The following is a 23063-nucleotide window of genomic DNA, read 5'->3' as shown; positions in this document are numbered from 1 at the left end:
AGTGTTCAGATGCTCTTCAGTTGGGTTCTGTTTTATTCAGGTTGTGTTTGAAGCGCAGTGACAGAAACTGAGCATGTTACACTTTTACAAACTGACCAATCCGTGAGCCCAGATTCCAACATGGAATCTCACAAAATTTATATATAGCAGTTATATTGCAGATGCAAGATAAATCTGGGAGTGTTGCTTTCTGTCAAATGTACAAAAAATAAATAAGTGTTAGCAGGCTTTAGAGAGAGTTGGAGAACAGCAGAAACTGAAGTAAAAATACAACATGTAAGAAGGAAGAGTTTATGCTGGACTGGTGGTTTCCTGAGAGAAGTCCAGCTCAAGGCATTATTGATCCACACCATACACTCCAGACCGACCAGAACCAAACATGGATCAGCAGCTGCACCACCGAAGCTGGTGGCAGGCATCCTTTTCTCCTACAGCTGGTGATCAGACAGCTGTGACCTCTGAGGTGACGTTTGTACACGGCCTGAACACTGCTACATCCAGGTGACATCATATTCACATCAGGAAGAGGAAAACATTATTCCAGAATTTAAATGAGAACTGGGTCTAAAGTAATTTACTTAACTTGCCCCTGATGGGACACGAGACTTTGACGCCCTGTCTCCTTTCGCTCAGCTGTCGCAGCTCGCCACGACATTGTATTGGGCCGACCTTGCTTCCTGCAAAAGTAACACGTCCATTTTCTTAGAGAAACTTATGGTGCCTGTTTGCTGGTCACAAACACTTTTAAACATGTTAGGTGTTACTTTGGACCAAGTTCTCCTCCAACACATGTTCTTCCACTGAGCACCTGTGTTCATGTTTCACACTGCAGGTAATTCTTTCAGTGAGACAGAAACAAAATCATTTTGGACATTAAAACAAGCAAAGAGGGGGATGAAAAGAACAAGAGAACAGATGTAGTGATGAAAAGAGGAAAAGCTAGCGAGCAGCTGTGACACTGCAGGATCAGGGTGTCCTGGTTGGTCTGGAGAAGTCGGTGATGCATGCGGTCTTTGGGAGTTCAGGGATCCACAAAGGACACGGCGATGTACCGGACACCACTGGTGACCGGCAGGCCTTCGTGGTAGTGGGTGAGGCGGCCCGGGTGCATGAGGGCCCAGCCTTTCCGAGGAGACTGAATGGAGCAGTCGTAGCGAAGAAACCTGCATCCACCACCCTGAAAACACAACACACATTACCATCGGACTCCTGAAGGACTGCTCGATTCAGCCATGTTTCCTGTCATCCCACATTTACACTGCTCAAAAAAATAAAGGGAACACTTGTACATCACAATGTAACTCCAAGTCAATCACACTCCTGTGAAATCAAACTGTCCACTTAGGAAGCAACACTGATTGACAATCAATTTCACATGCTGTTGTGCAAATGGAATAGATAACAGGTGTGGAGTGGTTCTGCAGGTGGTGACCACAGACCACTTCTCAGTTCCTATGCTTCCTGGCTGATGTTTTGGTCACTTTTGAATGCTGGCGGTGCTTTCACTCTAGTGGTAGCATGAGACGGAGTCTACAACCCACACAAGTGGTTCAGGTAGTGCAGCTCATCCAGGATGGCACATCAATGCGAGCTGTGGCAAGAAGGTTTGCTGTGTCTGTCAGCGTAGTGTCCAGAGCATGGAGGCGCTACCAGGAGACAGGCCAGTACATCAGGAGACGTGGAGGAGGCCGTAGGAGGGCAAGAACCCAGCAGCAGGACCGCTACCTCCGCCTTTGTGCAAGGAGGAGCAGGAGGAGCACTGCCAGAGCCCTGCAAACTGACCTCCAGCAGGCCACAAATGTGCATGTGTCTGCTCAAACGGTCAGAAACAGACTCCAAGAGGGTGGTACGAGGGCCCGACGTCCACAGGTGGGGGTTGTGCTTACAGCCCAACACCGTGCAGGACGTTTGGCATTTGCCAGAGAACACCAAGATTGGTAAATTTGCCACTGGCGCCCTGTGCTCTTCACAGATGAAAGCAGGTTCACACTGAGCACGTGTGACACACGTGACAGAGTCTGGAGACGCCGTGGAGAACGTTCTGCTGCCTGCAACATCCTCCAGCATGACCGGTTCGGCGGTGGGTCAGTAATGGTGTGGGGTGGCATTTCTTTGGGGGGCCGCACAGCCCTCCGTGTGCTCGCCAGAGCTAGCCTGACTGCCATTAGGTACCGAGATGAGATCCTCAGACCCCTTGTGAGACCATATGCTGGTGCGGTTGGCCCTGGGTTCCTCCTAATGCAAGGCAATGCTAGACCTCATGTGGCTGGAGTGTGTCAGCAGTTCCTGCAAGAGGAAGGCATTGATGCTATGGACCGGCCCGCCTGTTCCCCAGACCTGAATCCAATTGAGCACATCTGGGACATCATGTCTCGCTCCATCCACCAACGCCATGTTGCACCACAGACTGTCCAGGAGTTGGCGGATGCTTTATTCCAGGTCTGGGAGGAGATCCCTCAGGAGACCATCTGCCACCTCATCAGGAGCACGCCCAGGCGTTGTAGGATGTACATTACATCAAAGTTGGATCGGCCTGTAGTGTGGTTTTCCACTTTGATTTTGAGTGTGACTCCAAATCCAGACCTCCATGGGTTGATAAATTTGATTTCCATTGATAATTTTTGTGTGATTTTGTTTTCAGCACATTCAACTATGTAAAGAAAGGAGTATTTCATGAGATTATTTCATTCATTCAGATCTAGGATGTGTTATTTTAGTGTTCCCTTTATTTTTTTGAGCAGTGTATAAAGCTGAGGTTAGAGGAGGTTCACAAGCAAGTTAACTTCCTTTTCCACTGCAGGAACTTATAAAACTGCTGCATAACCTGGACTGAAACATGACCATGACCAAATTAAGGATCTTACAACTAGATAGGGCTGGACGGTATTGCCAAAAATGTTATCTCGATAAAAAGTTTAATCTTTAAAGTTTAAAGGCTGTTTTTTGCTCATATGAAGCCGGCTTATATTAGAGATGGCAGAAGATAACTCGTGTTCACCTGCTGTCTTGATCATTTCAGTATAAAGTTTACTTCCACAGCACTAATGTCACAATCAGCTCTGTGCCCAGAACACGTCCTCTTTCACTAATCACTTCCACTCACCGTTAAACTGCTTTCACTTCCTGCACAGACATTTCACATTAAAACCTTCAAGCACCTCAGTAGGCGTAATCCGCCTCTTTCCTTGTAGGCTTTTATTGTGAAAAACCCGAGTTGACTTCCACAAATTGCAGCTTTAAGTGGAAGCAACAGCAAAAAATTAGTGAATGAAAATAATATTAGTTTTAAAAAGACAGCTGATGCTGAGGAAACAGATATTACACTGCAATTGATCTGCTTTTATTAATTCATGCAGTGTTATTCTATTATTTTGAGACTTTATTTTGTGTATTTGTGGTTAATGGCTTATAGTCATCAGTGAATATTATCAGTGATCAAATATGATATATACTGTCCTTTAAAGATCACATAAAATCACAACAGCTGAACACGTGACAGACATTATATATATATATTATTATTATATATATACTACATTATATAGACATTATAGAGATGATATACTTATATATATATTCAGCATAAACCATTAACACTGTGGACTAACAGGTGATTGTTTAGTCTGGTCTGTGGAGGATGCAGGGAGACAACATGGATGCTACCATGAAAACAAGGCTCCAGCTTTCTGTGTCATGCAAAGAAGACAGACTCACAAACACAGAGAGGACACACGAGGAAACAGCAGGATGTAGATGTACATGCTGGGAATGTGATCCGACCCTGACTTCAGCACCGTGCTTTATGAAAACACAGCGTTGTTTATCTACGCTCTTCATGTGGACACTAATGTCTGCAGCTGGACGTCTCTCTGTGGTCCAAAACATTCAATGTTTTTTCACTGAGTCTGTAAAGTTTCCTGGAAAGACGTCCACAGTAAAATAATGGAAACACATGGAAAACTGCCAATAAAGCTTGTGATAATAAATGCATAGAGAATAAATATGTTCTTGTCTTTTCCTTGTCTGTATGGTTTCTTTGTTCTCTCCAGGAAATGACTGACCCATGAAATAAAAGATGTGTGGTATGTTCTCTGTGTGGTGGGGAAAATCCACCTTAAAAATGTTTATGTTTATATCGCTTCTTTTCTTTTTCTTTTTGAGTTTTACGGAGTAAAAGTGAGCCAGTCTCTCCTGAACATGACAGGACGCTGACACTGAGCCACCGAGTCAGACATGTTAAAACCTGCACAAACTCTCAGTAGGACCCACATAACATCTCGTTACTTACTCAAATACAACTGGAACTGTTTCATGTGACGCTTTCCAGTTTATGGAAACAGCTGCCAGTGTTTTTACCAACAGGTATCATCTGAACAGCACAATGTAAAGTCTGATTTAAGGTTGATTTCCCCATCTCTAATATACAGTGGGGGAAAAAAGTATTTGACCCCTTGCTGATTTTGCAGGTTTGCCCACTTACAAAGAATGCAACAATCTATAATTTTAATCATATGTACATTCTAACAGTGAAAGACAGAATCCCAAAGAAAATTCCAGAAAATCACATCATATGAATTTATAAAAATTGATAACCATCTGATGAGGAAAAACAAGTATATGACCCCCTGGACAAACAGCATGTTAATATTTTGTAGAAAAGCCATTATTGGCCAGCACAGATGTCAAACAGTTTTTATAGTTGGTGACAAGGTTTGTGCACATTTCGGCAGGGATGTTGGCCCACTCCTCCCTGCAGACAGCCTCCAAATCATTCAGGTTCCGAGGTTGTCGCCTGGCAACTCGAATTTTAAGCTCCCTCCAAAGATTTTCAATTGGATTCAGTTCTGGAGACTGGCTAGGCCACTCCAGAACCTTGATGTGCTTCTTCTTCAGCCACTCTTTTGTTGCTTTGGCGGTGTGCTTAGGGTCATTGTCGTGCTGAAACACCCATCCTCGACCCATCTTCAGCTCTCTCACTGAGGGAAGGAGATGTTGGTCCAGAATTCCATGATACATGGCCCCGTCCATCCTCCCCTCAATACGATGGAGTTGTCCCGTCCCCTTGGCTGAAAAGCACCCCCAAAGCATGATGTTGCCACCACCATGATTGATGGTGGGGATGGTGTTCTTTGGGTTGTACTCGGTGTTCTTTGCCCTCCAAACACGACGAGTTGAGTTGAGGCCAAAAAGTTCTATTTTGGTCTCATCTGACCACATCACCTTCTTCCAGGCCTCTTCTGAGTCGTCCAGGTGGTGAATGGCGAACTTCATGCGGGCCTGTACATGTTTCTTCTTGAGCAGGGGACCTTGCGTGCGCTGCAGGATTTCAATCCATGACGGCGTAGTGTGTTACCAACCGTTTATTTTGTAACTGTGGTCCCAGCTGCCTTCAGTTGATTCATCAGTTCCCCCCTTGTGGTTTTGGGATGATTCCTCACCGTTCGCATGATCAGGGACACCCCACGAGGCGAGATCTTGTGTGGAGGCCCAGACCGAGGGAGGTTGGCGGTGGTGTGGTGCTTCTTCCATTTCCTGATAACTGCACCGACAGTTGATCTTTTCTCTCCAAGTTGCTTTCCGATTCTCTTGTAGCCCATCCCAGCCTTGTGCAGATCAACAATCTTGTCCCTGATGTCCGTAGAAAGCTCTTTGGTCTTGCCCATGGTGGTGATGTTGGATGCTGGTTGTTTGGGTGTTGACAGGTGTCTTTTATACAGGTAACGAGGTGAGGCAGGTGTATTTGATGTAGATAATTGGTTGGGATTGGGGCTGTGTCTTAAAGAAAGACTAACTGGCTTGTAGGAGCCAGAATACTTGCTGTTTGGTAGGGGGTCAAATACTTGTTTTTCCTCATCAGATGGTTATCAATTTTTATAAATTCATATGATGTGATTTTCTGGAATTATCTTTGGGATTCTGTCTTTCACTGTTAGAATGTACATATGATTAAAATTATAGATTGTTGCATTCTTTGTAAGTGGGCAAACCTGCAAAATCAGCAAGGGGTCAAATACTTTTTTCCCCCACTGTAAACAGTTGCATGCATTACTCTATGTTCGGTGTTGGAAATGTCAGGCTTCTACCAACCTCCAAACACACTCACCTGGTAATCAAGGCCCCTGTGATTGAGTGCAATGTTTATAGTGAATGTGGAGGCGTCGTGGTGCGGTCTCAGAAACGGCTGCTCGTCTGGCTTATACCTAACTACAAAGGCCAAGTCAAAGTGAGCCTGCAAACACACAGACAGAGAGAAGTCATGCAGGCATTCGCATAGAAAAGTTCACATGTACGCCCTCGCAGCTCCTGCTCAGGACAGACAAGCATCAGCCCGGGTCACTTCCAGAGAGGGAGCAGAGAAGCAGAGAGAGAGAAAATGGCTGCAGGGTCACGTCCTGTAGCTCCCACCACCTGCTCCTCATTTACCTGGTAGTCAACGCCTTTGCTGTTCAGAGCTATGTTAATAGTGAAAGTGGAGGCGTCGTGGTGAGGGGCGAGCAGGGGCTGCTCGTCAGGTTTGTACCTCACCACAAAGTTCAAGGGCGTGGCACACTGATGAGAGAAGACATGTTGGTCAGCAGAGCAGCGATGAGAGGGCGTCTGCCTCTCATGTTACAATACATTACTCACTTATAGTCCAGAAAACGTCAAAGACAAAGCCTCTGATGATTTATAAAACATTTCAGAGAGATCACCTTGTTAACTGAGTCATAAACGTTTATAAAGGCTGATGATATCTAAATCTCAAGTTCAGACCCAAACCAGCTCTGAATGCATCTGTAACTCCTCCTCTGTGGAGAGCTCCGCTGTTGTCCACAAACTAAACGTTCTCTTAATAACATTCACAAACTTCACCAGATTGCATCTGTACTTTCCAAAGTCCAGTTCATGTCCAGTACCCAGAGACCACTCAGCTGTCTGCTCGTCTTAAAGAAGTTCTCAAATAAAATCTCAAATCGACATGGAGAGCTGAAAGAAGCCGACGTTTCTTTGACCCCGGTTTCTGTTAGAGATGGGTCTTTGTTCCCAATGTCTCCTGTTCTGGAAGAATATTCTGCCTGCTGCTGTTTTAACTTGCTGTTGATGCAAACTCATAACTTCCTACAGGCTTACCTTTGGTCCTGATACATTCAGTGTGATGTACACTTCCACCGCCCGCTCTCTTTTCTAACAGGGATACTGTTCAGCTACTGTCAGTGAAACAAAATTTCCTGGTCCGAGGTTTCAAATTGGAAGCTTTCCAGCGGCTCAAGGGCGTAAAATTCCTCCCTCTGCTGGTAGGCTTTTAATTTGGAACAGTGCAGGAAGTGTTGAGCATCTTTGACAGTATCTCAGCAGAGATAAACAGAGCATGTAAACAGTATTTCTGTATAAACCAGCAGAGTGGAGACTTCACTGCTGTGGAAAAGAACCTTATGTTGAATTTGCTGGTGTGAGCTGGTAATTCCACCACTCAGAGTTTGTTTCCACTCTTTATTAGTAACTTTGGATCCATTATTTGAATACATGAGCATATTGAGCATTTCCCCCCCTTCAAACACTCAGACACCACCTGGAAGAAGATGTGGGCTAGTTAGCGTTAGCAGCCACCACGGCAGGGTTGTTAGGTTCAGCAGCAGCTAACCCAAAGGAAAGATTTGAGCTTCTAGAGCAGCAGAGTGGGTTTCACATTAAAGGACGAGTTTGGGTGTCAGTACAGGTTTTGCTTGGTGTAATCAGTCCTCCTGTTCCAAACGACCATTAAGAGATTGTAACATGCTCTCCGTGTAACTGTGCTTTCAGACCAAACGCGAAGCGAGGGGGGGGGCGGCGTCAGGCGTAGCAGAGGACGCTCTGGGGATTAAAACGATTTATCTTCACACAACGTGCTGCTGTGTTTTTGGTTCCACTGTTGTTCAGAGCTCTGGGGCACCCATATTTATCTAAAAACCTGACAAAACTGGACATTGCTTGGAAGAAAGTAAGTGAGGAAGTAGAACTACCTGGTAAGTTCAGACAATATGTGTCTTGTTACTTGATACCAGCTGTTGATCAAAACTCCATTCAGAAAACCAACGTTTTAAAAGTCGTTGTCCTGCCATGTTGCTGACAGACCTGAGAAAGCATGAATTCATACGTTTAACAAATCTGCATCATGTTGTAGTTATTTCTGCATCAGTTTGATCCGTTTATTGAAACTAAATCACAACAAACATTACTTTTTGTTCATACACCTGTAGTAATCACAGATCATTGCATTGTGTGAACACTCGAGTAGTCCAGCAATGAAACTCACGCAAGGAAAGCGGCGCGAAGATTAAAATTTTGGTCTGAATGAGTGTTGCTATATAAGCACAAACTGAACTGAGTTTAGACAGCAGGACAACCTCTGCTTTTGAAACCCTAGATGCCCAAAATAACTCCTCCCACTTTGCTACTTTACTGGACTGACAGGTGCACTCTGGGAAATGCAGTACAAGCACGACTGTAATGTCTGGACACAAAGTAGGTTACATGAGTCAGTCAGTTTATAGCAGTCATAACTTCAGGAAGCAAAACTTCTTCTTAATCTTCAGATGATGTCCCTGTTAGTATGAATCACCGGGAGACATTATGTGACTTATTTTCATCTCATCAGAATGTGTGGCAGCGACGGTTTGGACTTGACGTGTTCACAAGTCTTACCTTGGTGTAGTAACCAGGATACATTTTCTCTGTAATGGGCGCCACGTACTCCAGCAAGAATTTGTGCCACTCCTTTTCATAGTTGATCTGATTCATGTGGATGTCGACCGTGGGGACATTCTCATAGCCACCCTGGATTCTAGTGTCCTGACAAACAGAAAAAAAGCTCATTAAACATCAACAACAAACATCACTGATCAGTTCTTCAGGCTGCTGCGTGATGTGCACATGTACAATGCCGTCAAATAACAGTAACAGCTACTTATTATTACTGATGATGCAAACCAAAAGAAGCAGGACAAACAAACACTGTATGCTAACATACCTCATTACGTCCTCCTGACCACTTCCCAAAGTGCTCCATTTCTTCAACAATGTGGTCACAAGCCAGCTCAGTGAAAACTGGGAACCAGTACACATCAGGACACGGCTGGGGGGGCAGAGGAAGACGTGTTTAACCACTGAGTTATACACATACATTCAGTATATTTAGAAGGACCACAAAAGGACACAGGAGTTGAAAATGTTGGTGCAGCGACTGAGTGTGTCTGCATGTCCAACTCACAGTTTCAATCAGCTTGTCCTTCATGATGCGAGTGTAGTTCTCATGAATGTAGCGCTCCTGCCAGTCCTGAAAGAAACACACACACACACAGCATGTTTGTTTTTGTTGTTCTGCCTCCACAGCAGCTTCTGCAGTTACATGATGATGTTCTAGGTCTGGTCTGCATGAAGCCACAAAGAGAAATTAACCTGAATTTAGAGTAAGACTCGTGCATAATCATGTGCTCAGGCTTGGTTTCAGCTTCCAAATAATTTTCTCCTAACCATGTACAGGTACATCACGGAGCAAACTAACAGCTGGATTCCACCAGCCACGGTTGCGACACGGTTTTGTTCTGTCCTCTGCGCGGATTCAAATCCCACTTGGAAGGATTTCAGGAGCGAAGCCAGACGTTACTGACTTGGATATTCTGATCATTCATGGTGCTTTTGTTAATTAAGCTACTTAGTGAAAAGGTTTCTTTTTGTGTCTGTTTTAATTATGTTTATTGTTGATTCACGATCAGGATTCTGCACAGGGTGTTTTATTTTGAAAATTGACCAGATTCTCTGTGCAGATTCTGTGTCGGACTTCCTGCTGGGTTCATCTGCTTTGTGCTACTTGATGCAGCTTATGCAAAATAGACTCGCGGACAGCTGCTTCTGGAACTCGTCTGGTGGAATCACAAGCAATCACAGCTGAACATGACACCGCCACACCCGGTGGGATCCAGGCTTCATGATGTGGAATACAAGAAGTTTGAAACAATAAATAAGAAAACTGATCTGTCTGAAAACCTTTTTGAAGGAAATACTTTTTCAACATTTTTTAACATGTTTGTGTGTATGTTAACAAAACTGTAGTGCTTATTTTAGATCAGTGAGGTCTCACTGCAGCCTCTCCAGCTTCTTTATACAAACACTTCTGCTTTCACTAACATTTTATTATAACCTACCACCACCACTATCACTACAACAGCTACTAATATCAAGTTGATGTTGATATGATACTGATATCTCACCACTGGGTTTTCAAAGATCTGCCACAGGTCATTATGAAGATGGCCGCTCTGATAGTTTTCTGTTGACAGGATACGACCGAAGGTGTGCATGTTTGTGACGTGCATGAAGATCCCCTGCGAGAAAAGATTTACCACAGGTCACATATTATTAGAAACTTCATTTTTCATTAGGCTGGAAAGTTCCAGCAGGATTGAGTCAAAACTGAGTGAAATTCTCCTTTACATGCTGTGGCTTCTAACAGCTGTCCCTTATCTGTTGTCTCATACTGACCTTGCTGCGAAGGCTGAAGCAGAAAGCCATGTCGGGGTCTAATAGGTGAGAGGTAAAAAGCTCGTAGTCCGTGAGCTCTGATCGCAGGAGGCCGGCCTTCACCAGGTACACGCTGGACACGTACGGGACATTCCACACACCCCTGCAGAACAACACAGTCTGAGACACAAACCAACGCCAGGACCAGAGACGGGACTCCCAGTCTCACCCGTTTCATCGTATTTATTAAGAAGCTCCACCTTTTCTGATGCTGCTGATTAGAACTGAACAACATCAGAGTCCTGTAAACACAAATGCTGTTTTTATTCACTGATTTTTTCCATTTGCTTCTACTTTCCTGCACAGACGTTCACTGTGTGCCTCGTGGGTGGGCTTTTAGTTTGATACAAACACAGGAAGTGTTGAATCTAACTGACAGTAGCTTAGTGGCCAAAAACACAAGAATTGGAGAAGAGAAAGTCAGAGTGCTGATTATAGTGACTGCCCCCACCCCACCCCACGTCTCTTTACTTTTATTTGTTCTGGAATAACTGATAATTAATGATCACCGCTGTTAAAAGACACTAGTGCACCCCACCAGTGTAAAGCTGTGTGGGCGGCTGCGTCTCTGTCTCGCCTTTAACTGCTAAACATCCCTCTGAAGTCTTACGGTACCGACGTATTAGCAACGTACACTCTGCGTCCTTGAACTATGTCCACGTAGTCCTCTGATCTGGCGTAGTAGCCCTCAGCACTGAGGGCTCCCCAGAAGTTGCTCCACAGGCGACCAGATCGAGTTATCATCGGTGCCACAACCGGACTGAGGAGCAGATAAAGGAGTGTTAGTATATTTATATGGCTACAGACACGCAGCAGTCCCAGCACCTCACAGGGTTATTAATCATAATTCATTTATGATAAAAATACTTGCAGGTTTTGTTCAATGAGAATTTTGAGTGTGTTCTCGTTCTGTAAAACCACTTCGATGTCCACGCTGAAGAAATATTCACAGGCCCCGTCCTTCCGGCACATGTCACTGAGAGGAAGCAGAGACACTCGGTGAAGAACAGGTCAGGCACACGCTCTGTTCCAGCAGACAGACACGGCTCACAGGAAACTCACAAGCCCAGGTTTCTGGAGGCGGTTCCGTCCATCTGCTCCTCTGGTCCGACGAACTTCACATCCTGATAGAGGCTCCCATGATCCTTCAGGAAGGAGCTGACCTGAGGCTCGTGGTGAACTTCCTGCAGGGAAAAGAGACCCGGGTCACTGCAGATATTACGGTTAACTACAGCAGAGATTCCCAAAGTGGGAGGTGGGCCTGTTTCAGGGGAGGCTCAGTGAATGGAAGTGAAAAAATATTACATTAGATCTCAAAAGGAGTTCACTTAGAGAAGCCTAAATGTGTGAGAGAGTTTAGAGATAAAGAGTTATGGGAGAGATATTTCCCTGTCTTTCTTTCTTTCCCAGACAGAAACAGAAAACACCTCAGGACCTTGACCAGTCTTGACTCAATTGTCGAGATGTCCGTGGGGTCAAATAACATGATCATGATCAGGAGGCATACAGGAGCGAAACTCAAGCAGGGGTAGACAATTTATTTCAGATGCATTTTTTGTTTTCGTTGTTGAAATTCTCTTTACGTCCCGACAGCAATCAATAAATCAAATGCTCAAAAAAGAAAACAAATCCGCAGGACTGTAATCAGCACAGTCAATCATTTTATTCAGTCCAAATGAAATGATCGGCACTCACCGCCAGGAAAATGTGCTTTGGAGGGAGGTCTGAAGGTGTTTTTTCGTTTGCATACTTTCATAGTGAGTGTTACAGAGACGTGAGAACCGTGCAGATGTTCTGTCAGAATACAGAACTAAAGAAGTTAACGTGCTCCTAAAGGTTTTCTTTAATTACAGACAAAACTAGCCTGCGTGTTGGCACTACAGTTCCCATCATGCTTTGGGTTGTGCCAAGTGGTCGTCAGCACTGTCAACATTAAATCTAGACACTACATCTTGCTGCTATCTTGTCTTTTCTGTCCTGCCTGTGGCCTATGAGGTAATCTGGCTCATTTCTGTTTAGAGAGGTTAAACCGCTATTGTTTTTTGTGCATGTCCAAAAATGTATGTCGTTATTGTACCATGTTTATTATATGGTCTGACAGTTCGGCTTGTGTGTGTAGGTGTGTGCTGGCGTTGATGTTGATATTGACCCACTGTTCTTGTTTCTATGTTGGTTCGGTCAATTTTTAGTTCAGTTTTTTCATTTTTATTGTATCTTAATCTGCATGTACTATTTTAATCCTTTTTAGGTGTGACATATTACCACCTGTACATTTATTTATGTATTATTAGTGTGTATTGTTTAATAAACCTGAAATAAATAAATTATGTTGCCATGGAGTCAGTCAGCTGAACTGAGTTTCAGCCAAATTTCTTTAAAAAAAAAAGTTTTTAGTGAAAGTGCATACTGAAATGTCACGCCACTTCCTGTCTGCATGAAAATCAAATCACTGTGTGTGTGTGTTAAAGGATATTCTTAGGGGGCTTGATTTAACGGAAAGGTAAGAGGTGTAGCTTAGAGTTAGCTGAAGTGTTCACTGATCTTCCAGCTCTAGTTATTTCTCTGTCCTTGTTAGGGAGACGACAGTTAGGCTGATCAGATAGAGATAGCAGCTCAGGCGTCAGGCGAGCAGATATCAGTGTTCTCTGGGAATCTTGAGTCTTACAAGAACTTACTGGCTCCACAGATTAGAGTACAACTTATGGACAGTAATAGATTCCAATATGACGTAGCATTGGAGTCTAAAGAATAGGGGCCAAAATGCTGGAGCCCACTAGTTTAAAGGGCTGATTGAGCGTCAAGACTTGGTTTTAGGCTTCAGGTCTGAATCAGGTAAGGATCGGGGTAAGGGGCTAGGATGCATTATGTCTATGAGATGTGCCTGGTTTCCTTCTCTTCTCCCATTCATCCTTTTTAAAATTCCTCTACAGTTTGTTACCTGGTTGTAAATGAAGAGTTTGAGCCTGTTCTTGGGATACTGGAGCTTCAGCAGACGTTCAAAGAACACTGAGACGAAGGGCGTGGGCTGCTGGATGAAGATGCCGATCAGCACCAGCGGGTACTCGCTCTCCTGTTGGAAAAGAAGCATCCAGGAGGAGAACTTCCTTACTACTCCTATTCAGGAACCAACATCGACGGTTATTGATTAAACTGTCATCAGACCTTAAGAGCTGTGAGCGGGCGGAGGTCCTCGTGACATACTGTGCAGCCGCTCTCAAACGTCCAGGTGTTGGGGATGTAGTTACCCAGGTAGTTGATCTGGAGCTGGAAGACAAACAAGTCACGACTCAGTCGGCTCACGAAGAAGAACGTGGCTGAGAAGACATGAGACATGAGGAAGTCTGTCCTTTCTGCACTAACACAAGATTTATGTCTGGTGATGTCACTGTGATACGCCGTGCAGTGTCAGATGAAAGGATGTCACTTATTGGTTGGTTTGCTCTGACAGGTCCGTACCTTGGTTGGTCCGTTCCCATGGATGACGACAGGCAGCGTATCGTACAGCACGTTCCTCGCTCGTACACGTCCGTCCTCAAACTTCAGCACCACCTCGTCTGGAAACACACACACACACAGGTAACGGGTATTCTTCAATCTGCCTTCACAGTGAGTCACGTGGCTTCTAATCATTTGATTAACAGTAGATTTTAGTAAAATATCAAATCAGGTGTCTCGTGTTCATGAACTCAAGGCGTGTCCATATCTAGTTGTTAGACCATCATTACTTTTACCACGATCGTGCTCACTGGGTGTTTAGTCCTTAATAAATGTGTGTGTTTATTTTATTAATCTGTTAATTCATTCATTTATTTATTCATCTATGTAATCACATTTCAGTCTGTTTTACTGATACATTGTTTTATTATTTATTATTATTATATATATATATTTATCTTTTGTTTTACTTTTCTTTTAATACCTTCCTCTTCCTCTGAGTTTAGTTTCCTCACCTCATGTTTTTATTGTCTTTGACTTTAAATCTGTATATGTGTGTGTGTGTGTGTGTGTGTGTGTGTGTGTGTGTGTGTGTGGAGGTGACATTATTGTCTTTTTTTTTGGCTTTGTTTCTACAGTGGGAAGCACTTCGAGTTACATTGCTGTTGTATGAAAAGTGCTACACACAAAAAAGATTGATTTACTGAGTAAAAAGTGATCAGTAGTGTAAACGTTTGGACCTCCCAACATGTGCTGCTACTGTCAATATTTAACAAATGTTTCTACTTTCACACCAGGCTCTTAACTTCCAGAGCTTTCTACTCTCACTTCTTCTTCTTCTCATTCTTCTTCTACACTTGACAAATTGGAGGGGGGGGGGGGCATCTAACAGAAAAGCTTACAGAGAGGATCTGTGGGGGCAGGAAGACTCTTCCTGTTGTCTATGTGAGCTCTGTCACACCGCCTTGCAGACGAGCCAGAAATTCCTTCCTCAGAGGGAAAAACACAGCTGAGAGTTCAGCTCACGTCTAAACGTGCACAAATCACTGCAGCTGCAAACCTCTGAGACCCCTCGGCTCTGAGACCCCTCAGTGTGCTGATGCATCAGCGGTACATTAACCAGATTATTGATCAGACAGAGACACAAACACAGCCAGGAGCCAGAGAGAGAGCTGTGACGACGAGACTGTCTACAGGACTGTACACCCAAACCACTATCCCAAACCCAAACTACCAATAACACTGATAACAGCAATATACAGAATAGAGTTGAAGATATTGTATCATAATATCATGAAAGAACTTAAACATTATCTTTTTCTGGACCTTCGAGGCTGCATTTCAGTGGATCTCCAAGCTCTGTTTATTACAATGTTAGATTGTGTCGGTGCGGCCCAGCTGGACTCTCATCACACCACCGCCGCCGCCGCTGAGAGCCCGTGTTCACTCAAACTGACCACAACAATCAAACGTTCACTTCAAATGCTTCATACTGTCAGAAACAGAACCAGTGAAGCACACTGAACTTTGTCTTCATTCATCTGCTGAAAAACAGCGAGTTCACTGTGAAAACTGTGATCAGGTTAAACTGCGGCGCTTCATGTGGCTGCACACGACTTGTAGAAACATCTGACACTGACTGAGCAACAACAAAACATCTGGAACATGTTTCACATCATGTTCATACAAAGTACCTGCAGAACTTTAAGATTTATTTCTCTATTGTTAAAATAGCTTTTACTATCACTATGTGTTTAATATACATGTATGTATTGTTGTTGTTGTTTTGCTTGTTCAGATTTATGTGACCTCAGTGGGATTCAAACCCAGTGCTCTAAAAACAGAGCCACAAAGGACCACTGCAGTGATTTCAGCAGTTACTGTGACATTTAAAGGAGAGAATGAATCGACACCGAGCTGGCTGTCCTCTCGGTCCAAACATCAGAAACTTATTCTGAACAATGTGTAAACTCCCAGAGCTTCTGAGCCTTATGAACCTATTATTTCTTACTGTGTGTGTCTCTGCTTCATAAACTTCAGTGGCTGGACTCAGAGGCTGAAGGTACTCACCGAGGGCTCCGTGGAGGTTCTGGAACAATCTGCATTTGCTGTCCAGTGTGATATTTATGGATTTCTGAAACACGGAAGCACACAAACTGGTAAAAAAAAGCCAGCACAAACACACCAACACACACCAACACACACCAACACACACACACACACACACACACACCAACACAAGCTGCATTTATGTCCCACAGTAAACTCTGTATAATGTTGTTTCTCAGCACTCTGCTAAACAAACACGTGTACGCTGCTGTTTCATTTTTGGTTTGTTTACTGTAAAACTTTCGTCAATAAAACTCAACACTTCCTGCAGATGTTTCAAATTAAAAGCCTGCCAGGAACAGGGGCGATAATGCCCACTGAGCTACTGGAAGGGCTTTAATATGAAACATCTGTAAACCACTGGCAGCAGCTCAATAAAGTAACAGGAAATAGAATAAAAGCAGTGTTTCTCAACATGTACATTACCCTGAAGGTACCAAGAAATCATGTTTCCATCAAAGCAGATTTAAAATAATAATATTAAACCATGCGAATAAAAAAATAAAAGCTGTTTTTTTCTGGACTTTTATGGTACATAATAAAATATCCCAGAGAAATGATATAACATTGTTAAAAATTATTTAGTAAAGTATTTAATGAAGCACAGATCCTTAAAGAGATCACTGCAGCGTAATAAATCTCACTCGTTTTACTGGATCAATGTAAATCTTGGTGAAGAACAGCTGATCGCTGTCACCATCTTCTCCAGTCCAATCAGCAACCATCGCCTTGATGTTGGGGAGGTAGCCCATCAGACCTGGGGGAGGAAACAAATAATTTCATTTCATATTCATGTATAAAACAAGGCTGTTAAAGTATAACACAGTTTCTGTGTAAGCAGAACGTCGTCTTGTAAAGTCACTTGTGAGATTTTATGATACCATATGTAGTTAAATGAACTGGCTAAATATGTGTGCTACTTCATTTAAACATCGTCAGTGTTTCCAGATATCTCAAACTCAGAGATTTCAGCTGGAGAACTGGACGCTAAGATTTTCACGGCGGTGTTCCAGTTAAAGTCGCTCTGTGAAGTCATAGGACTCTTTACACTGGAGACGCAGTTTGACATGGCTAAATCATTTGTTAAAAATGTTCTGAAAAATAGTTTGCACAATAAGAAAACATTCAGTGCAATTTATAGAAGAAACAAATGTGCTTACTTAAGCTAAAAAAAAACAAGCAGCTTATTGCTGCATTATATTCTGTTATATTTTTATATTTAATCATTTCACCTGCCAGCTGATTTTTTTGTTTCTCTTTATATAAAGACATTTCCACTGTAAACTGGAGCAGAAATGTCTCCAGAATGCAGGAAATTAAGTGTTAATGCACCAATTTTCTGGGGGAGGATTAGCAGACTCCCGCTCATTTATTTCAGCATTTCCTATTTCTTCAAAACACCACTTTTCAACACAAAGTGACGCCCTTGTGTGGAGTTCCTCACTGAGTGTCTGCACCCTGGAGGTCAAGTCTTTCCTCAGATTTATCTTAAATACACAGTGAAATGTAACTATCTGACTGTATATCCTGCATATTTACCAGCTTCTTCTTCACTGCCTTTGCACACTGTTGTGTTTCCTAGCACTTTAGCGCCACCTGCAGCTCAGTGGAACAGTGTGAGACCATTACCAGGGGGACCCTGTGTGCTGTAGCCCCCGTCCATATTACAACAAACACAACAATGACCCACTCATAAAGACATCACTCCTCAGACGGTTCCTTCAGCTGAACTCTGCCTTCGGTTGGTCTTGTAATGCACATTCACATCCACATTGTTTGTACACATAGATCTATTATTCTTTTATAACTTGCACATGTGTTAATTCCACATTTATATGTGTTTACATTTATTTATTTATGCTGTATGCTAGCACCTAATCACTAAAGCAAATTCCTCCGACGTGGTAAATACTACTTTGCAGTAAAGCTCTGATTCTGATTCTGACGGGACTAATTCAGGTACAAAGCTGTGTGACCCACATACCCCCTGAGCCCAGGAATCTGTTGCCCTCCCTGACGTGAGGGTGCTTGTCCTCCAGGTGTCTGTCAGGCCAGATCAGGCTTTCAGAGGAGAACACCACCTTGTGTCTGGCCTGCTGGAACTTCTTGAGTAGCTCTTTGGGACCCGAGGCGAAAACCACATCGTAGCTGCGTCACACAGGGAGTGAAAACAGAAAACTTTACTGGCGCGTGAAGCCTGAGACACAGTTAGAACAAATGAAGGGGTTGCCTTTATACGATGCCAGCATGCTTTCTTGGAGAGCTAAGTTGCTGGTGGTTGTGTTAAAAACATCACACTCTCTCTGGATTTCAGTGTGTGTTATGAGTTAAGGATTCTGGTCTTGTTTTGGTTCCATGTCTGGTGTTCTACTGTTTTGCCCATCCTGTTTAAGTCTGGTTTTGGTTCTGTGTTTCTCTGTGTAGCCTTGTTGTTTTATTCAGTCTCATGGTCTCGTTTACTTAGTATCTGTTTTGTCTCTTATCTTAGTTCCCGGTTCTGTGACTTAGTTAATGTCTTTATGTTTAATCCTAGCTTCAGTCTGTTTTCCCTGTTTGTAGTTTATTTGTGATCTGTCTGATTGTGTCTGACTTAGGTTGTTATTCTGATCTGTTACATATTGTTCTGATATGGCCTGTGTTTAGTGTCCAGTAACCTGTGTTATGTATGTTCCCCTGCTGTCTCTCTGGCTGCCTGTCTCGTTACTCCCTGGTTAAATGTTTGCTGTTTCCCTTCAGTATCTGTCCGGTCATTGTAGTGTGTAGATGCTCTGTCTCATGTTGTGGTTATAGCTCTTCATTCCCTGCCTGTACCCTGTTGTTTCTGCAGTTTTTGGATTACTTATGTTTCTGGATTTTCAGTTGGATTACCTTGTTTGCTTGGACTGTGTTTATTTTGGATTTCCTGGACTCAGCCACTCATTGTAAGTGTGCTCACCTTAAGTTTGTTAATAAACCTTTTTGAACTGTACCTGCTCCACTCAGCGTCCTGCATTTGGGTCCAAAAACCTTCTCCACACCACAAATCATAACAGTGTGTTTGTTTCAGCATGTTCAGGGCATTTTTACTAAAACTCCCATAAAGCACCAGTCTGTCTGATATACTAACAACTACAGAGGTGAAGACATTTGACCCACCAAAACATCAGATATAACATATTCACTGAGTATGTTTTTTGAGTATTCTTCCCCACACTTAAGTTAAAGTTGTTCAAGGCAAAACTGACAAGTTCATGAATGGAAACCAATTAAAAAACACATGTACTCCTTTAAACACCGTTTGACAGGAGCAGATTTGAATCTGAAGACACCCTACCTGTCAATAAAGAGGATGATTTGGTCCTCGTCCTTAAACTCCTCCAGAGCCGCTTTAAGGAGTCGTACTTTCTGACCTCCTCCCGGGGCTGACATGTAGTCGCCTCCTTTCCATTTCTGACCCCGACCTAGGACCTTAAAACACACACTCACATCCAGTCACTGCAGTCTGAAGACCTGAAAGATGCTTATGTTTATTGTGGCTTATTTCAGTGACATAATTAAGAACTATGACTGCATTAGAGGGAAAAGTAGGACCCAGCTTTTCGTAGCCAGACAGAAGGAGGGGAACTCAGGGGTTCCTACCTTGACAGTGTAGTTAAAGTGTTTGGCTGACCCCATGAAACGCCTGAAGCCATCGGTCTCCTTGGTTGCAACCGTCATGACTAGAAGTTTCCCTGGCAGACATAGAGGAATTCAGAAAGATGACACCATAGATCTTCCATTCGCGTGAAGCAAGAAGTTCTGCCACACCTGACAGCTTCTGCGATGTTTGTCTCGATTGTGCATAATGGGAGACGAACAGTGAAGTAAAAGTATGAGCTTTTATTCTTCATCTATTACCGTGCACCATCACATGAAGTATTTACTAAAATAATAAAAATATTTTTGCTCTTCCTGTGCTGGTAATAACTGCCGTGTTGTAATAAGTTATTAACTGCTGGGACAAACTATATAATACAATATTTTGGCCATAATAACTCATCACACTTCTCGCTCTTTGATAAGTCAGTGTTATCTTCTATCACAGAGCCAATCTACTCTTGTGATACTACAGACTTGTTCATTGTTGCATTTCAAGAAAAATAGGTCAAAGCTGCCCCCATTCATTTAGTCCAGAGTCTTATTCCCATAAAATAAATCTCGGTTTCGGCAGGTTTCAATAAATCTGGTTTCTGGGTTTTCTGTATCAAGTGTCTTTATTGTAGTTTCCTCTTCATCCTGTCCCATTTCAGGCTTTTTTAGAAGCTTATTGAGGGACCCTGCACCAACCACAAACTCTTTCTTAGGAAGTCTTCTATTAGGGAGGATGTTTGAGACTGTGAGCAAACTGAGGAGAAATATATATTCAAACTCGTCCAGACAGACATAAAGTCTCTTTATAGGTCCATACCAGACTTGACTGAACACCATCCCCTCTCTGCACGTCCCTGCAGCTCACCTACAGCCCATCCACCGCTAACATGTCGGTGTGAGCAGCTCCGTCCACGTCAGCGCCCTCCCGAGCACCGAGCTACGTGCAGCTCCCCCTCTCCCGCACAGAACCTAAAGTTAAACTCCTGCATTTCTTCTTAGCAGCGTGTTTTAATGGGAAAAGAAACGTGCAAGTTACAGAATAGAGTAGTGGATGTCTTTAGCGAGGTGTAAATGAGTATTCGGCATGCAGCAAGCCAAGTCTGGAAAATCTCAGCTTCTCTAACTGGACTGTTATTTTCAGTTTCTCACTGTGGTGGCAAGTCCTACCGGACGGTTCAGACCACAGGTTGTTTATCCGAGTTAGCGGTTTTCCTATACTGAGACAGTGGAACTTTATTAACGCCATTATTACCATTTAACGTCCCAGCATGTGTGAGTTAGATAACACGCTGTGCAGAGACGCTCCGTCCCTCACTCACCTTCGGGGATCCGCTGCTCCTCACAGTTTGTCAGGAGGAAAAGTGCGCAGACTAAAAGTCCCGGGAACAGAAGCGACCACGAAAGTTTCATTTTGCAGAGTTAAAGTTAGATTCCTTCCCCGAGTCACTGTGTTCACGGTGAGAGCCGACTGAGCCCGAGGAGGAAGAGGAGGAGGACTTCATGGGACTCCGCCAGCACCGCCCACTGCCCCCCCCCCCCAGACTGTATAGAAAAAGCTCTCTCCCAGTCTGTTTCTCGGTCTATATAAGATTCAGCACTCACATTTCTGCAGGATTTGAATCTTTATATTTCATGGTTCACGTAGGCTCAGTGAGTGGGGACAGGTAACAAATGCTATTTTTCAGTGTTCTAGCTAATTTGTTGTTTTAATCTTGCTTTTGCAGTTAGCTTAATGTGAAGGATACTTCAATAATAATAGTTTAATAATAAAATGTGTTTTGAAGTTCATTTTTTTGCCTCTTAAATTTGTAATTGTTATCCATCTTTTACTTGTACATGGACTCAGTCGTGCTAACAAGGCAGTACACAGCACCAAAACAAAAGGAAACAAACAAAAAACGGTTGATATAAATAAAGATAAGAAGGAAAATGCAGTTGGGGAAATATTTTCATTACAGTTCCCATTGAGTTCTTGGTTTTCTTCGTCGCTGATTTGGATCTTTTGTCCACTTCTCTGTATATTTCTTAAAGTTCATTTTCATGCATTTTTATGCACATTATTCCCAGGGGACGGAAATGGCGGAATGGTCCTTCTCTGTCTCCCCCCACCCTCAGTCTGTCTCACCCTCAGTCTCCCCTCTCTCCCCGTAGGCAGCCCACCTGTGTGCAGGTCGGCAGCAGGATAATCGCAGTGAAGCTGTAGTTTTTCTGCGCGCTGGTTTTTAATAATGCAGATGTTGGTAATGTTGGAGGCTGGTGAGTTAAACTGCATGAATGTGCGCCGCCCACCTCCACCCGGGTGAAAAAAAGAAAAGGCTGAGCCAGCTGTTCTGTGGACATGAGCCCCTGCACGTAGCCTGGCCTCCCTGCACAAGTGTGTCTTTGTTTTCATTCAGTCATTGTAACATGTACATAGCTTATTACAGTAATAATAATAATAATAGCATTATTTGTTCAGCACCTTCCAATCACAAACTGCTTTACTTCAATCAATGGAAAACATAAACAAGTTGAATAAACATCAGTACAACAATGAATATATAAACTGTAAACAAGTCAATATACAAACAAAGGAAACAATAATTTACACATCACACAGTGAAAGCATGTTTGTATAATTGACTTATAAATAGGCTGTTCAAGACTCTAGGGGTCTAGACAGCAAGGGTCCTATCCCCTTAAATTTACCTTGGAATAGTTACCATGGGATCTCAGTCTGCGTCCCGGCTCATAGCTCAGAGATGTAGAGAAGGACCAGCACATGTCTGGCCTTAAAAGTAATTAGATTATTATTTTAAAATCAATCTTAAAAGAAAGATGCTGACAACTGCAGCCTTCTGGACTAACTGTAGGCGATGAACTGGTTTCTGACTAAGACAGGTACAACTGAGTTACAGCAGTCGAGGTGCGAGGACATAAAAGCCTGGATAAGTTTTTCCAGATCTGTGGCTGAAATAAAAGACTTAACCTCAGCTTTATTTCTCAAATGATTAAAACAAACCTGAACAACTTTCTTTACGTGTGGCTGAAAACATATAAACATCTAAAAAACACACACACACACACACACACATATATATACATATATATATTATCTTTAACCTTTTCCAATCATTATACTCATTATAGTAATCTCTCATATGTAGGGTTTAGGTCAGAGCTGTGAGATTGTTTTAATGTTTTCCTTTCTTGCTGTTCCTCCAAAACATAGAAACCTATGATTATGCATCTCTTTGCTCTGGGCCAGACACTCGAAGCTGCGCTCGGCAGCAGGTCTCTGGACCAGCTTGTTAGAGTACTTCTCTGTCATTCTCTTTTTATTAATAAATTCTTCAAAGACAATGGTTTGTTGTATGACAATTATTTGGTCAGCA

The 23063-nt window shown here is 43.1% G+C and overlaps 1 protein-coding gene across 3 annotated transcripts; it reads right to left on the bottom strand.

Annotated features, from left to right (window-relative positions):
- Positions 1-4: 4 nt before the first annotated feature.
- Positions 5-21173, bottom strand: LOC119904960 (procollagen-lysine,2-oxoglutarate 5-dioxygenase 1-like). 3 transcript variants are annotated; one of them, XM_038721587.1, is made up of 19 exons: positions 21009-21173; positions 19699-19790; positions 19394-19527; positions 18065-18228; positions 16725-16837; positions 16042-16105; positions 13993-14090; positions 13699-13800; positions 13475-13606; positions 11599-11720; positions 11408-11512; positions 11171-11296; positions 10498-10639; positions 10227-10340; positions 9227-9292; positions 8987-9091; positions 8662-8808; positions 6424-6549; positions 5-1177 (listed from the first exon to the last, which is right to left on the bottom strand). In XM_038721587.1, the coding sequence occupies exons 1-19, from the start codon at positions 21097-21099 to the stop codon at positions 1022-1024; spliced, it is 2199 nt and encodes a 732-aa protein (XP_038577515.1). In that variant the 5' UTR covers positions 21100-21173; the 3' UTR covers positions 5-1021. The 3 variants fall into 3 exon arrangements, with proteins under 3 accessions (XP_038577515.1, XP_038577514.1, XP_038577516.1); XM_038721586.1 differs by lacking the exon at positions 6424-6549 and adding an exon at positions 6104-6229 and having other exon boundaries at positions 21009-21172; XM_038721588.1 differs by lacking the exon at positions 6424-6549 and having other exon boundaries at positions 21009-21172.
- Between the last annotated feature and the right edge of the window lie 1890 nt (positions 21174-23063).

Source organism: Micropterus salmoides, unplaced genomic scaffold (assembly GCF_014851395.1).
Source record: "Micropterus salmoides isolate LMB-PRFRI ecotype aquatic unplaced genomic scaffold, ASM1485139v1 Ms_hic_scaffold_16, whole genome shotgun sequence".
Classification (NCBI taxonomy): domain Eukaryota; kingdom Metazoa; phylum Chordata; class Actinopteri; order Centrarchiformes; family Centrarchidae; genus Micropterus; species Micropterus salmoides.
Note: the sequence above shows the minus strand (reverse complement) of the source record. Positions and strands in the feature narration are given on the sequence as shown.